Genomic DNA, 17414 nt, shown 5'->3' on the forward strand with positions numbered 1-17414 from the left:
GGCGCCAATTGTCGTCCATGAAGACGAATGCCTCGCCAATATGCTGCCGATATGGTTGCACTATCGCTCGGAGGATAGCAGTCGCGTATCGTACAGCCTTTACGGAGCCTTCCATGACCACCTGCGGAGTACTTCCGCCCCACATGAAGCTACCCCAAAATAGCAGAGAACCTCCACCTTGCTGCACTCGCTGTACAGTGTGTCTAAGGCGTTCAGCCTCATTGGGTTGCCTCCAGACATGTCTCCGACGATTGTCTGGTTGAAGCCATATGCGACACTCATTGGTAAAGAGAACGTGATGCCAATCCTGAGCCGTCCATTCGGCACGTTGTTGGGTCCATCTGTACGGCGCTGCATGGCAGCGTTGTCGCAAAGATGGACCTCGCCATGGACGTAGAGAGTGAAGTTGCGCATCATGCAGCCTATTTCGCACAGTTTGAGTCGTCACACAACGTCCTGTGACTGCACGAAAAGCATTATTCAACATGAAACTTCCTGGCAGATTAAAACTGTGTGCCCGACCGAGACTCGAACTCGGGACCTAGCCCGCGAAAGGCAAAGGTCCCGAGTTCGAGTCTCGGTCGGGCACACAGTTTTAATCTGCCAGGAAGTTTCATATCAGCGCACACTCCGCTGCAGAGTGAAAATCTCATTCTGATTATTCAACATGGTGGTGTTGTTGTCAGGGTTCCTCCGAGCCATAATCCATAGGTAGCAGTCATCCACTGCAGTTTTAGACGTTGGGTGGCCTGAGCGAGGCATGTTATCGACAGTTTCTGTCTCTCTGTATCTCCTCCATGTCCGAAGAACATCGCTTTGGTTCATACCGAGGCGTTTGGACACTTCCTTGGCATAAAGTAACAACGCGGACTGCCGGCCGGAGTGGCCGAGCGGTTCTAGGCGCTTCAGTCTGGAACCGCGCGACCGCTACGGTCGCAGGTTCGAATCCTGCCTCGGGCATGGATGTTGTGATGTACTTAGGTTTAAGTATTTCTAAGTTCTAGGGGACTGATGACCTCAGATGTTAAGTCCCGTATTGACCGTCTAGGTATGGTTGAACTACAGGAACACTAGCCGTGTATCTCCTTCCTGGTGGAATGACTGGAACTGATCGGCTGTCGGATCCATCCGTCTAGTAGACTCTGCTCATGCATGGTTGTTTACATCTTTGGGCGGATTTATTGACATCTCTGAACAGTCAAAGGGACTATGTCTGTGATACAATATCCACAGTCTACGTCTACCTTCAGGAGTCCTGAGAAACGGGTTGATGCAAAACTCTTTTTATGCGTGTATATTCATGATAGGAAGTCTGCCTGATGGATGTTCTGGATTTAAGTTTGGCATAGTGTCATATCCTCTGATTTCTATGATCAGATTTTAGGATCAAGGCAATAATTCCATTCAGCGGGGAGGGGTCCTCGAGGCAACCTCATGGCCACGGCAGCCATAGTGTACTCACATGTAAAATGCCCACTTCAGTTCCCAGTAGCGCGCTGTCGACAACATCTCGCTCCCTCTGGCAGTAAGCGTTCGCCTCTGCGGCCGAAGTCTCGCCGGCACGGTAGCTCAGCGTGTTCGATCAGAGGGCCGATTGTCTTCTGTAACAAGAAAACTGAGTAAAGGAATCAACGATCAACTTGAACGGATGTCATGTGACGTCCGCCCAGACCAAACGAAATGAACAATGAAAGCCGGCACGGTAGCTCAGTGTGTTCGGTCAAAGTGTTACCTGCCCTCTGTAATAAAAAACTGAGAGAATGGATCAGTGCTGAAGTTGAACGGATGTGAAGGGACGTCCATGCCGAACAAATGTATCGAACAACAATGAACAAAATAAGGTTAAAAAAAGGTAGTTTTCCCAGTATATCAACGGCTAAGAAGATGTGAAGATGTCATGGATTCGATCCTAGTTACTTCCTACATTTAGCCGGCACGGTAGCTCAGTACGCTCGATGAGAGGATTAGCCGCGCCCTCTGTAATAAGAAAACTAAGTTAATGAAACGACGATGAACTTGCACAAGCCTCATGGGACGTCCGCCCAGAGCAAACAGAACGGAAAGCCGGCACGGTAGCTCAGTGTGCGGTCGGAGGGTTAGCTGTCCTGTGTGGTAAAAAAACTGAGTGAATGGATCAACAATGAACTCGAATGGGTGTCATGGGACGTCCGCCCCGAACAAATGTCACGTAACGAACAAAATAACATCAATAAAGAAGAAAATCTCTAAGGCGCGCTTATGTGGTGGCGCTCGACCGGCAGGATAAACGGGTTCGAATCTCGGTTTGTGGAAAAAACTTTCATTGGCAGTATTTGGCCGGCAAGGCGAGGAGCGGTGGTGGCATAAAGTTGCTGATCACCAGCCTTGGCGTCAGTGCCCTGGTTTAAGTACCAAACCTCTTCGCAGTGTGTGATGAAGTGGGGGCGTGCAACACAGTGGACGGTGATCCGTCCGTCAGGTGGGGGCGTTATGCTCGGCAGCCACCTCGGTTCAGTTCGCGAGGAGTCTGTGGGCCGCCGGCACCAGGGCTGCACCCTCTTCCTTCTCAACCCACCACCACCACCACCACCATACAACACAAACACTACTAACACTACACACACACACACACACACACACACACACACACACACACACACACACACAAAATACATACATGTAGTATGACAGATAGTGTGTAATGGAGCATGTTGTAAATAAACAAAAACACAACATCCGGATAAAAAGAGAAAAAACTCTGCGTGACAGTATGAAAAAACAATGACAAAACGCCACGCTGACAGTTCTTAAGTACAGAAATTTAGGTAAATATTTTGCAGTTAAATATTTTATTGTATATCCTCCATTTTTATGTTTCGTTAATTACTACTGTCTTGTATGTCTGGTCGACGACGCTCTGCTCCTAAAACTTTGTGACGTACAGAAGAACGCTGACTGTAACCCCAGTATGTGAGTATGAAGGTACCTTCACATTGAAAATCAACTCCAACAACCTCGGTTGACACCTGTTTCCAACTCAAAGCTTGACTTAGTCTTCAACCGTTGTCTGAAGTCGTGAGTCTGAACAACTAGTTGAGGGAAATGTTGTCTTGAGTTTGCAGTTTATGGTCAGTGAGGAAACACGGTAAGAATTGGGTGACTTGCGCATGGGCATTTACCGTGTCATCTGCAGTGTTTCTTTCTTCGTCTGCTGTGTTTCTTTCAACAATGGCGACTCACGCGTCGTCAACAGATCTAACAATTCAGTTTCTGTTACAAAATGAAATGAGGGAACCTCTGTAGGATTCTTCTGATTCTGTCTATAAAGACAGACATAAAAGGAAAGATTTGTTGAAAGACGTTCCAGATAAAATTGGTGTACCGTTTGGGGAGTGCGAAAGGAAATTGACAAATATGAAAACATAGTACAACCGCGAGCATTGTAAAACGGTCAAAACTAAATGTGGGTCTGGGACAACTGAGATTTACGTTCCCAAATGGATATTTTAAGAGCATATCAAGTATTTGGAAGGCGTGAACAAGCCAGGGGAAAAAATATTTACAATCGTAAGTAAAATGGCATTCTCTAGTGTAACTGAAGCTGTAAGACTTTTGGTCGTAAATTTTGTGATTACAACTGTGCTTTCACTGGTAATTTTTTATTTCTCTTGTCATATCATTTTGTTAACATCTTATATAGAATAGTATAAAAATTAATGGCTTACATCGTTAATAACTAAAGCTATAAGGGTTTTCTTTGGAAGTTTTTAATTACATGAGTCTTTTCACTCGATATCTATTTACTGATATTTCTCTTGCCTTTTCACTTTACCAACACTCGATACAAAATGCATTGCAAACTCATCTCTGATATTCTTTTCGTTCTTCCTGCGTTGCCTCCCTTTCTCTGAAGACATTTTCCGGAGGCATCCTCCAACTGCCATCCAAAACCCTGCCTGTTTCTGGATCTTCCACATCAAAACTGCCAGATGGTGAGTAAACTATGGCAATTTCTTTGTTTCCTCTTAGAAAACTGTGCAAAGACACAGTTGCAGAAGTGACTATGTCCCTATTTCAGGACTTAAGTGCATAGTTGTTGTAAGACGCTAGAAAACTGCTCACAATATTCCAAAAAAATTCTCCACAATTCTTCTAGCGCGAGATATTCGGTAATCGAGGATTCTTTCCTGGCTGCCTTTCTCTTGCCATCCTGCGTATGGTTTCATCATGCACTCTGAAAGAGCAAAAGCGGCACCTCCCACCATAACAAATGGCAACTTCACAGTCAGAGTCCATTTCCTCTGCTTTCCTGTAACAAAAAATGAAAATGCCAAACGTGTGTTCACAAGAGTTTGAAACCGTTGTCAACATTTTTCAACACTTCAACAGTTGCAAGGTTTGCCAGACTCACGACAGTTGCAAGTTTTGCCAGACTCACGACAGTTGTATGTAACTCTTTGTTGGAGTTGGTTACCGATGTGAAGGTACGTTAACGGGTTATACACTCCTGGAAATTGAAATAAGAACACCGTGAATTCATTGTCCCAGGAAGGGGAAACTTTATTGACACATTCCTGGGGTCAGATACATCACATGATCACACTGACAGAACCACAGGCACATAGACACAGGCAACAGAGCATGCACAATGTCGGCACTAGTACAGTGTATATCCACCTTTCGCAGCAATGCAGGCTGCTATTCTCCCATGGAGACGATCGTAGAGATGCTGGATGTAGTCCTGTGGAACGGCTTGCCATGCCATTTCCACCTGGCGCCTCAGTTGGACCAGCGTTCGTGCTGGACGTGCAGACCGCGTGAGACGACGCTTCATTCAGTCCCAAACATGCTCAATGGGGGACAGATCCGGAGATCTTGCTGGCCAGGGTAGTTGACTTACACCTTCTAGAGCACGTTGGGTGGCACGGGATACATGCGGACGTGCATTGTCCTGTTGGAACAGCAAGTTCCCTTGCCGGTCTAGGAATGGTAGAACGATGGGTTCGATGACGGTTTGGATGTACCGTGCACTATTCAGTGTCCCCTCGACGATCACCAGTGGTGTACGGCCAGTGTAGGAGATAGCTCCCCACACCATGATGCCGGGTGTTGGCCCTGTGTGCCTCGGTCGTATGCAGTCCTGATTGTGGCGCTCACCTGCACGGCGCCAAACACGCATACGACCATCATTGGCACCAAGGCAGAAGCGACTCTCATCGCTGAAGACGACACGTCTCCATTCGTCCCTCCATTCACGCCTGTCGCGACACCACTGGAGGCGGGCTGCACGATGTTGGGGCCTGAGCGGAAGACGGCCTAACGGTGTGCGGGACCGTAGCCCAGCTTCATGGAGACGGTTGCGAATGGTCCTAGCCGATACCCCAGGAGCAACAGTGTCCCTAATTTGCTGGGAAGTGGCGGTGCAGTCCCCTACGGCACTGCGTAGGATCCTACGGTCTTGGCGTGCATCCGTGCGTCGCTGCGGTCCGGTCCCAGGTCGACGGGCACGTGCACCTTCCGCCGACCACTGGCGACAACATCGATGTACTGTGGAGACCTCACGCCCCACGTGTTGAGCAATTCGGCGGTACGTCCACCCGGCCTCCCGCATGCCCACTATACGCCCTCGCTCAAAGTCCGTCAACTGCACATACGGTTCACGTCCACGCTGTCGCGGCATGCTACCAGTGTTAAAGACTGCGATGGAGCTCCGTATGCCACGGCAAACTGGCTGACACTGACGGCGGCGGTGCACAAATGCTGCGCAGCTAGCGCCATTCGACGGCCAACACCGCGGCTCCTGGTGTGTCCGCTGTGCCGTGCGTGTGATCATTGCTTGTACAGCCCTCTCGCAGTGTCCGGAGCAAGTATGGTGGGTCTGACACACCGGTGTCAATGTGTTCTTTTATCCATTTCCAGGAGTGTACTTTTTAAGTTCGCTTTTTATTCCGTCGGCTGAAAATAAAGGGTTGTTTTCTACTTTGTATTTTAATTATATTATATCTGACATGTATCGAAGATCCTTGTGAATAGCTACACCACCGAAACCACCTAGTCAACTATACGAAATTATTAGGTGCCAGTCAGTATTGCAAACTGATGTACTTCCATAAAATACGGCGATCTGTACCACAAAACCCATGGAAAGGCGCACATTGTCGGTAGCAAGATGCACGTCTGGCAGCTTATAGGGGAAACAAAAACTTGAAGTCAGCGTTTCATATGATCATTGACCGAATCAAAATGCTATCATAATCTGCTCATTAAGGGATACAATTGTACGTTACAAGTATTACAGTCAGAAACCGTGTACATGCCTCGAGGCAGTGTAAGTCATGGTGCGCAAATCACCCAGATTAATTTCAGCCAGTATTTGAGAAAGAGAGCAGTCAGTCACTGCAAGAAACTTTAAACGTAATAAGTAACATTTTCCAAACTTTGTCTCGCTGACGGCCTCCGGAAAATGATAAAATATTTTTACTCCATTTGCGTTGTTCGTGCAGTAAAACTTGTGCATCAGCAATAACGTTTTAAATTCATGTCTTCCTTATTACTGACTGTTCAGGACACTGTTTGCAGTCAGAATTTACGTTGTCCTCGATGGTGAGTGTTCATCGGAGGTGAGGGTATCATCTGGAGTGCCCCAGGGAAGTGTGGTAGGTCCGCTGTTGTTTTCTATTTACATAAATGATCTTTTGGATAGGGTGGATAGCAATGTGCGGCTGTTTGCTGATGATGCTGTGGTGTACGGGAAGGTGTCGTCGTTGAGTGACTGTAGGAGGATACAAGACGACTTGGACAGGATTTGTGATTGGTGTAAAGAATGGCAGTTAGCTCTAAATATAGATATATGTAAATTAATGCAGATGAACAGGAAAAAGAATCCTGTAAGGTTTGAATACTCCATTAGTAGTGTAGCGCTTGACACAGTCACGTCGATTAAATATTTGGGCGTAACATTGCAGAGCGATATGAAGTGGGACAAGCATGTAATGGCAGTTGTGGGGAAGGCGGATAGTCGTCTTCGGTTCATTAGTAGAATTTTGGGAAGATGTGGTTCATCGGTAAAGGAGACCGCTTATAAAACACTAATATGACCTATTCTTGAGTACTGCTCGAGCGTTTTGGATCCATATCAGGTGGGATTGAGGGAGGACATAGAAGGAATTCAGAGGCGGTCTGATTTGTTACTGGTAGGTTTGATGATCACGCGAGTGTTACGGAAATGTTTCAGGAACTCGGGTTGGAGTCTCTAGAGGAAAGGGCGTTCTTTTCGTGAATCTCTACTGAGTAAATTTAGATAACCAGCATTTGAGGCTGACTGTAGTACAATCTTACTGCCGCCAACTTACATTTCGCGGAAAGACCACAAAGATAAGATAAGAGAGATTAGGCCTCGTAAAGAGGCATATAGGCAGTCATTTTTCCCTCTTTCTGTTTGGGAGTGGAACAAGGAGAGACGATGCTAGTTGTGGTACGAGGTACCCTCCGCCACGCACCGTATGGTGGATTGCTGAGTCTGTATGTAGATGTAGATGTACATACACCACCGAACGCACCTGCAAAAAACACTCAGGTGACGAAAGTCCTCTGATACCCGCCAACATCGTGTCGCACCTCCTTTTGCCTCTCGTAGTGCAGAAACTCGACGCGGGGTGGACTCAACAAGTCGTTGGAACTCCCCTGAAGAAATACTGAGCCCCGCTACCTCTCTAGCCGTCCACAATTGCAGGATTTTGTGCACGAACCGACCTCTCGATTATTTTCCACAAATGTCCAATGGGTTTCATGCCGGGGAATCTGGGTGACCAAATTATTCCCTAGGACTGCCCACACCGTCCTGACTAGCGCATTGTTATCCATTGAAATTTCATATTTGTTTGGGAACATGAGATCCATGAATGCCTGCAAATGGTCTCCAAGTAGCAGAACATGAGAATTTGCACTCTGTGGTAGGTTCAGATGGACCAGAGGACCCAGTGCATTCCGTGTAAACACAGTCCACACCATTATGGAGCCACCACCTTGCAAAGTACAATGTTGAGAACTTGGGTCCGTGGCTTCGTGGGATCTGCACCACACTCGAACCCTACCGTCGGCTCTTATCAACTAAAATCCGCGCTCAACTGACCAGTCCACACTTTCCCTGTCGTCTACGGTTCAATCGATTGGGTCGCGAGCCCACAGGGGGCGCTGCAGGCGATGTGGTGCTGTCAGAAAAGGCACTCGCGTCGGTCGTCTGCTGCCAGAGCCCATTAACGCCAGATTTCACCGGACTGCCCTGGCGGATACGTCCACACAGTGTTGCTTGTCTGTCAGCACTGACAACTCCACCCAAAAACTGCTGCTCCAGGCCGCTGAGTGAAGGCTGCCAGCCACTGCGTTGTCCGCGGTGAGAGGTAATGCCCGAAATTTGGTAATCTCGTCACACTCTTGACACTGTGGACCTCGGAATATTGAATTCCCTAACGATTTCCGAAACTTACTGTCCCAAGTTTCCAGCTCTGGATACCATTCGGATTTGGAAGTCTGTTCATTCACGTCGTGCGGACATAATCACGTGTGAAAAATTCTTATATGGACCGCCTGAGCACAAATGAGAGCTCCGCCAGTGCACCGCCCATTCATACCTTGTGTTCGCGATTCTACCGCCATCTGCGTACGAGCATATCGCTATCCCATGACTTGTCTCCTCAGTGTAAATCATAGCAAGAAAACATAATTTTGGAAGTACGACATCATTAACATTGAAATGGGTGGATAACTAGCTTTTCTGTAAACAGCAAGGTGAAAAATCCAGACTACACTGTGTTCATAAGAATAAATATGATACAAACGTAACACTACGTATTATTCCACGTTTTCTGGAATCTCATTGGATTTCGTTTCACGTGTAGCCATAGCTTTGCTCTCTTGAGTACAGTCAAGTATAACAATAACGGTACTTTTTATGGTATGTTTTAGGCTGTGCGTCAGGCGCACATCGACTGAGCGATTATACGAAACAACTGCGTTTCCGGTGCATTTAATCTGGACAGCATTGGGTAGCCAGCTAGTGCAGAGATGTGAGCCGTTGCAGAGAAATAATATAGCTCCGGATGTCATTTAATTTTTAAAGAGAATGAAGTAATATTCGGCAGGACTCTACCAAACTCCACACATTTCTTAAGGGACCAGACAGGAAACATAACAAGGTCTCGTTCTTAGCTAACATAAGATCGTAGTAAAAACAAGAATGACGCAGATTCTTAACTTAAACATAGGATAATTTTTCTGCGCGAGATATGTGACACTAAAATATGTTATAGAATTTCACCTTATAGTTAAATATTGAAGCCACTGAACGTATTACGTAACGCACGACATTTTTTTCCTCCAACGAATCATTATTGAACATAATGAGAATTGCATACACGAAAGAATGCCGTCTTATCTACACACCCTATTTTTTCACGTAATCTCCATCCCGTTCTATGGCCTTCCTCCTGTCCAAAACATGGGCGTGTATGCCCTGTCGGTATCAATCCTAACTAACGAACAAAGTCCGAAAACAATTTATTGGACTGTTCAATTAACCCAAACAAATTATCGAAGTATAACACCAACACAAAGTAGTGATCCGTCTTCGAATCACAACTACATACAAGAATAATATAGAAAACAACTGAAATAATTTCCTACTAGTCTCCATAAGAGACTTCTCCGATATACCAAGCCTAATCCAGAGATCAGCGAGAAGATCCAAGCCGGGCTGCCAGAGCGGCAGCTATCCACATCTGCTGGCGGTCGATGAACTGCCGATGTGCGGCCGAGCGCCGGCGTTTATAGCGCTTCGGCGGAGGAGTACCTCGGAACTATTTTCCATCACGTGGTTTGACGTGTGAAAATAGTTCTGGGATCTGCAGCGACCTCTTCCTTATGTTTATGTGGGCCGGTAGTGCCCCTGGTGGCCGCTGGTGTCTTTGCTGTGTTGTTATTGTTGTTGTTGTTGTTGTTGTTGTTGTGGCCTTTCATCAATATTGTCTGTCGGTTGTGTAGTGCTTCGGTGTGCCTGCGACCGGGCAACCCGCGGCTGCAGGCTGTTTGGTTGCTGATACTCTAGACGCCGTGATGTCTGGTGGAGAAGGCCACAACACCTTGTCCTGGTCACTGTGTGAATCACCTCCTCATTGTCCTCAATATGTCTCCCACGAGTGGCACCCTTCAATGGAGAATGACACCAGCTCGCCGCAACACGGCAGTTGTGACAGCCGTGGATGGTCTCCCCGGCCGCTGCAAATCGTGGAGCTCCGCCGAACCGCTTTTCGATGACTTCGCCCTCCGTGCGCAGCAAGTAGCTGTACTTCTGTCGACAGCAGACGCTCCATTGACTTTGCACAAGCGTTTGTGAATATTCCCCACCGTTTCTTTCTCTGCAGTGAGAAATTTAATGACATCATGTCGCTTGTAACGTACATCACCTACTGACGCTATTTTGAATCTGTCCTGCAGCTACGCTGTCTGTCGAAAGTGGCGGAAACTTGTCTTGCTCACTGAGGGGACTTACGTACGTAGCGTTTCGCATTCGTAGCATTGTTTTCGGCTGAGAAAAAAGTATGCGGTGCATCACTTTCTGGGAGACCCTCGTACTTACAATTAGTCGTTCAATTCCTTCCGTATCCGCATACGAGAAATACATTTCTGCTACGTTGATAATGATTCGATCAACAACAGACTCCACGAAGCCACCCAAGAGCCACATTTTCTCTTCTTCTCTTTTGACGTGCCGTTCTGTACCCCGCCAGTGTTTGACAGTGACGTGTGCCAAAGCTCCGAGCTTTACTTCCAGTACGTCTGGCAGCTTAAATGTGTTGTCACTCCTTGCGACAAAGCGTATAACCTGGCTCTAGGGTGGCAACCGTAAGAAGGCAGCAGTTGTAGAGTGTGCTCAGTGCTGTGAAAATTATTGTTTTCTTTGTTTCCACGACACTTATCACCCTAGCTAGTGCGAGATCACATCTGTGGTATAAAACAAAGAATAAGGTGCAAACAAAGAGGATATCATGTTCCATTTTGTCAAGAAAATTTAATTTGTTATGTTTTCTTAGTTTAAACCTTTATAACAATTTCACAAGCTTCGACATTGTCGCGAATAAAACAGTGACCCGTATATAGAATAAGTTTCCTTTAATTTACGTCTATGGTCACAAACTTTTTGTTATCAGATTACCGGTTTCCGTCGATAATGACCATCATCAGATCTGTTTTATAAAAACAAAATCCTAATGTACTGCAGCCATAGAGGCATTGTCAAATGTTAAATGCTGGTGCTGATTCTGCATTTAACATTTGACGATGCCACTATGCCTGCAGTACATTAGAATTTTGTTTTTATAAGACAGATCTGAATGTGGTCACTATCGACCGAAACCGGTAATCTGCTAAGAAAGAGTTTCTGACCATAGCCGTAAATTAAAAGAAACTTTACAACAATATTTCATAAAATATCGATAGTTAACAGCTTATGTTTGCAATGGGAAATGGAATTTTTCGGCAAGTATGTAATTATTAGGTCTACAACTTTGCTTCTTTTGCGTTTTCCAGCAGATGGCAGTAGCGGCAAGTGGTTTTGTGTCGTGTCGTACAGTAAGCGTTAGCATTTTTTAGTCTATTTGTGATTGCATCCTAAAGTTTTTCTCGATTGGATATGTCGACTTACAAGCCCAATTCTCGTTATTTGTGTGAAGTTTTAACTATCGGCTTCGACATGAAGAAATCTGCAGCTGAGGCTCATTAAATGCTGGGTAGGACCTATGGTGAGGCACCTATTAGTGAAAGAACGTGCAGAGAACGGTTCCAGTCCTTTAAGAACGGTGATTTTGGCGTCGTAGACCGGCACGACGGTGGAAGAGAGAAGGTTTTCGAAGATACTCAAACGGACGGCATCACTCACAGGATAACGTTAACGAAAGCAGCTGATGCGTCCTCGCCGAGCACTGAAAGACAAACGGCCGCAACGCAGCGACAGACATTATCACGTCATTTTCCAGCATGACAACGCGCGAACCCATGTCGCAAAACCCATCAGGATATACTTGCAAACGTTGAAATGGGGAGTCCTACACCACCCGCCGTAAATCTTGCTCCCTCTGACCGCCCCCTAACCATCACTTCCAGTCATGTATGAACAAGTGCAGAATACAATCGGGTCTTGGACCTCCTCCAAAGTCGCCCAGTTGTGCCGCCGCGGGATTCTTACGCTGCTCGAAAGCTGGGAAAAACTTGTTGCCAGCGATGACCAGTACTTTGAATCGTCAATTTTTTGTTAGTTTTGCGCAACAGAGCTTCGAACTTCGAGGAAAGAATGGTGGGAGCAAAGTTGTAGACCTAATAGGAACAACTTGTTACGTTTTATGGTCTTCAGTCCAAACACTGGTTTGATGTAGCTCTCCATGCTACTCTTAATCTCCGAGTAAATATTGCAACCTACATCCTACTGAATCTGCTTAGTGTATTCATCTCTTGGTCTCCCTCTATGGCTTTTACACTCCGCACATCCCTCCGGTACTGAATTGGTGATCCCTAGACGCGTCAGAACGTGTCCTACCAACCGATCCCTTATTCTAGTCAAGTTCTGCCACAAATTCCCCTTCTACCCAATTCTGTTCAGTAGCTCCTCATTAGTTACATGATCTACCCATCTAATCTTCACCATTCTTCTGTAGATCCACATTTCAAAATCTTCTATTCTCTTCGTGTCTAAACTGTTTATTGTCCGTGTTTCACATCCATACATTGCTACACTCCATACTTTCAGAAAAGCCTTTCTGACACTTAAATCTATATTCGATGTTAACGATTTTAACAAATTTCTCTTCTTCACCAACGCTTTCCGTACTATCGCCAGTCTACATTTTATATCCTCTCTACTTGTACAACCCTCAGTTATTTTGTTGGCCAAATAGCAAAGCTCATCTATTACTTTAAGTATCTCATTTCCTAATCTAATTGCCTCAACATCACCTGACTTAATTCAAGAATTTAAGAAGACTCGGATATTTCACTAAGAAATGTCCATTATACATGTGTTAACTAGCACATATTTTATAACTTTTACATTTCAAAGATGTAGCTACTGCAAACTTTACGAAGAAAGAGGAATAATCAGAGTGAGATTCGAACCCTCGATCTATGAAGTGTACTTCAATGCTACCGGTTCAGCTGTACATCCCGCAAGCGTACTCAACTTTAGTAAATACAGTTCCTCGGAAAAGTTCAAAGCTAAATTTTTTCTGTAGACTTTTGTAAAACATAGAAGAGCAGCTTGTTTGGAGCCCCTTTTTAACAGGCAGCGGCGTCAGCGTATTGGCAGTGCGACAATCAGACCACAACAGTACGGGCTGTACACGATTTTAAAATGAAAACTACGAAGCTAAAGTATGCTTAAGAAAAACTCTGATGGTTGTTAGGGCATCAGAATATCTTAAAGTTTCATTCAACGTAACGTAGTAATAAGATATCTAACACATACGTGAGACCTGCTTCGAAGAGTATATCAACATTTTGTAATCTCACACAAGCACACATCAGCATTAATTTTTCTTGTCTGTTCAAAAGCTTCGAAAGCTTCGAGAGGCGTAATATTCCTGTTGATCTGCATTATTTTTGAAGATTTGCCTGTTTTACTCTTGAATTTTATTTTTTGTCACAGTTTTCAGTATCACACCGTCTTTAAAATCTTCACTTCCATAACACCACAAATTACATTGTTAGTGTCAACCTCGAAGTTACGTCCGATCCAATCAGAGGCATGCCCACTGCTCCTTACACTCTGCGTTACTCACAATGTTCCGAAGAGTTTGAAAAGCAAAAGAGTTTACAAACTTTCTTGACAAAAGGAGAATCATCACCAAGATATAACGTTATTTTATAAACGATACCAGAAATAAATTTAATAATTAGGTTACATTTTGCAATTAGTAATATGCATTTTAAGCATGGCAGATATTTCGTGATTTCAAATACTTTTAAAAGAAGAGTAATTTTAACTGTATGTATGGAGTACTAACAAATTAATTTCTTTTTATACGTTTTAGCCTGAAATATAATATATTCTATTCAAAATCATATGAAAATCTTTTAGTGAAACAGCTGAGATAATTTTAACCTATACAAGATTTAAAGTATCTTTTGATATCGCCTGTTTCTATAAAAAAGGTTATGTTAGGAAAAGGTGTCTCATTACAACCTGTGTACGGCTGCTGACCAATCGTCGCGTGTGTGTTTGCGTACATCATGATTATTCTTGGGACGTACAAAGTATATACTTATCCAGTGTTTGGTAACGAGAGCGCCCAGCGACTCTCAACAAACATCAAATATAATTCCAAACCTGTTCTAAATTTTTTCTCGCTTGCAGCTCCGCTTACTAAATGTTGTTTACTCAAGCAGTTTACTTCCCGCATCAGGCACGACATTTCAGTGTATTATTTCTTTTCCGCTAACTCAAAGCGGTATCCAGGTTGCAAGCAGTTTCACATATACCACTGAAGATACCTACAAAATTTTATCATTGTACGACACGCAGCTTAGGAGAGGAACTACGTTTCCAAATAAATGTAAATAGGTCTCAATATCGTTGGTATAAATACTTACGGAATTTAAAAATTTGTGTAGGAAGGTAATTCTGATATGCCTCTACCGGGTACCTTCCTCGATTATATTAGAGAATTGAGTAACATATCTAGCTCCAGAAGACAATTAATGACATACCTCCTGGAGCAACAATAATGACTACCATTCTCCTCGTACACATTCTTTGCCTCTGTACATCCTTGTTTCCAACCAGATCTTCCTCATTTCCCCGTGCGCTTACGTGATGCAGTCTTCTTAAATTTCCTTTCCTCAGAACTCAGTGTGTCAGAAAGCATCTATTTTGTACACCTATACATTCTATTTATATGTGCCACTATCATGATTGTTTTTATGATTATTATTTTTGTTATTATTACCACCATTGGCATCAACAGCAGTAGTAGCAGCCGAGAGTTCATTGTGTTACTTACTGACATTGACTCACACACTATCATATTAAAATTGTTATTTCTTAGGTAACTAAGACATAAAAAGGTACTGTATGTGTGACAACCTGGTCTGATGTAACAGAGGGAATGATGGCCCTAATCAGATCAGGTTTAATAAACAAAGAAAATGTATGGCCTATGCTTATCTACAGAATTAAAAAAAATGATATCAGCTTTTCCACTATTCTATGGGTGAATAATTAGAAACTAATGAAACCGACATAATTACTGTTTTGTGTTTTCAACCCTAAAGATTTTACCTGCTTAACATCATATATTTAACAAGTCATCTGATTTTCAAAGAAACAGACGTCTAATTAACTTTTCATAACTGGGATTCACAGTCATGTAAAATTTTTTTTAAAGACATCACGTTTATGCCAGTGACTGTTATACTTTATATTTCCACAACTGCAATTTCGGCCTTAGGCCATTATCAAGTGCAGATGTTTTGCCTTTAAGCCATGTCAACTTTAGTGATCTTTATACTGGCTGCCACATTTATATGTCGTTGTCATTTTCTGCACTTGATAATGGCATAAGGCCGAAATTGCAATAGTGGAAATAAAAAGTTTAACAGTCAATGTCTCTCAAAGAACAGACGTCTGATGCTGTTTTATACATGGGTCTTCAATTCCTTAAAGAATCTGGGGTAGGGTATTGTTGGTACCTTAGGAAAGTAGAAGCATGTATACTCAACCTGTATGTCAGTGCCGGGGATGATACCACAGGAGACGCTGCGGCTGTTCCCGGTGGTTCCGATGCTCCCTCGGATGGTCAGGGAGGAGATCTGGTTGTCCAAAGGGCGGGTACCAGTCCCGAAGGGCGCGATGCTGTTCGTGACGCCCTTCCTCACGCACCGCCTGCCGGAGTTCTTCCCAGACCCGCTGAAGTTCGACCCTTCGCGCTTCCTGGAGGGTCGAAGTGGCGAGGAGCACCCCTGCAGCTACCTGCCGTTCGGATTGGGCTCACGAAACTGCGTGGGCTCCCAGTACGCGCGCCTCGAGATCAAAGTCTTCCTGGCGACCGTCTTGAGACGCCTCCGGTTCCTGCCACACAGCCGCTGGGAGGACCTCGAACACGCCTTGCTCACCATCACCCTACACACCATCAAGCCGATCGAGGTCTACTGCGTGCCTCTGCAAGAGTCTGGCCTATAGCGCCACCACCCGACACATCCTCGGACTTCATTGGGTTGTGAACAACCAGAGGTCCTTCTGCTATCTGGTCACTGCCACTGGGAGGACTTGGAACGCTACATCCTTTCCATCATCCGTCACATGATACCATCAGGAACTCCGCTCCTGCTAGCACATAGGATTGCTCTCATGACACTTATAAAGCTGATTGTTTCCTAGCCAGTATTCACAGGAGATTCATCATTTTGATGCACAGCCATCGAGAGGACCTGGGGCACAACACTCTCTTTCAGCCTGCACACAGTCCAAATAATAAGGGTTTCCTGTGTGTCTCTGCAGGTGTCCACTCTGTAGGAGCAAAATGTGCCCCTGGACCTCAGTATGTTCATGGTGAACAGCGAGAGCCACTTCTGTTCCTGCTAAACAGCCACTTGGAAGACTTACAGTGCTACACCCTTTTACATCAGCCTTCACATCAAGCAATCACCTGTGTGCTCCTCCTGGACTTGGCACATCGAACTGCTCTTGTGACATTGTCTTCCTAGCCAGTCCTCACAGGAGATTCAGCTTCCTGTTACACATCCACTGGGAGGACCTGGAAGACAATGCATTTTCCTTAAGACTGTACATGGTTCACCCAAGTAGATTCTGCTGCATGGCACTAATAACATAATAACACACTTTACACTGCTGGAACTCATTCTCTTTGAGGCCACACTGCTGGACCTCGTGATGCAAATCCAGGATGTCATGTGATTCCTACTAAACAGCCACTGACAGGGTACTCCTGCATTCTTCTGCAGAGGATGGCTCTCATGACATTGCTAAACCTAAAGGACTTCCTATCCAAAACTCAGGTGCTAGACAACCATTTGGACTACCTCAAGGATAGTGCATTCTCTTTGAGACTGTACACCAACCATATATGCAGAATCTACCGCATTCTAGCAACCACATAGCATTGCCCTCCACACTGCTCGAGCTCATTCATTTCCTGTTATTCATCCTGAGCACTTCAGCATCCGTCCACACAGTTATTATGAGGACCTGTACATCCTGTTCTCGACTCAGCCTATATACTATCCAGGTGATTAGGGATACCAGTGTGTCTCTGCAGAGGCCCAGAAAATGGAAAAACAAGATGGGCCTGGTCTGAGGCACTTCCAGTTCCTGCTACACAGCAACAGGAAGTGGATGGCAATGCACTCTCCTTCAGATTATATTCACTGATCAG

At 44.9% G+C, this 17414-nt stretch overlaps 1 protein-coding gene across 1 annotated transcript in view; it reads left to right on the top strand.

The window, feature by feature from the left end:
- The window catches only part of LOC126209943 (cytochrome P450 4g15-like), a 75453-nt gene extending 59252 nt beyond the window's left edge, over positions 1-16201 (top strand). Inside the window, exon 5 of the mRNA XM_049939059.1 lies at positions 15773-16201. Within this exon, the coding sequence (XP_049795016.1) occupies positions 15773-16201 (429 nt within the window). The remainder of the gene's footprint in view (positions 1-15772) is intronic.
- Positions 16202-17414: the final 1213 nt, after the last annotated feature.

The sequence above is a fragment of the Schistocerca nitens genome, chromosome 10 (genome assembly GCF_023898315.1).
Source record: "Schistocerca nitens isolate TAMUIC-IGC-003100 chromosome 10, iqSchNite1.1, whole genome shotgun sequence".
Lineage (NCBI taxonomy): Eukaryota > Metazoa > Arthropoda > Insecta > Orthoptera > Acrididae > Schistocerca > Schistocerca nitens.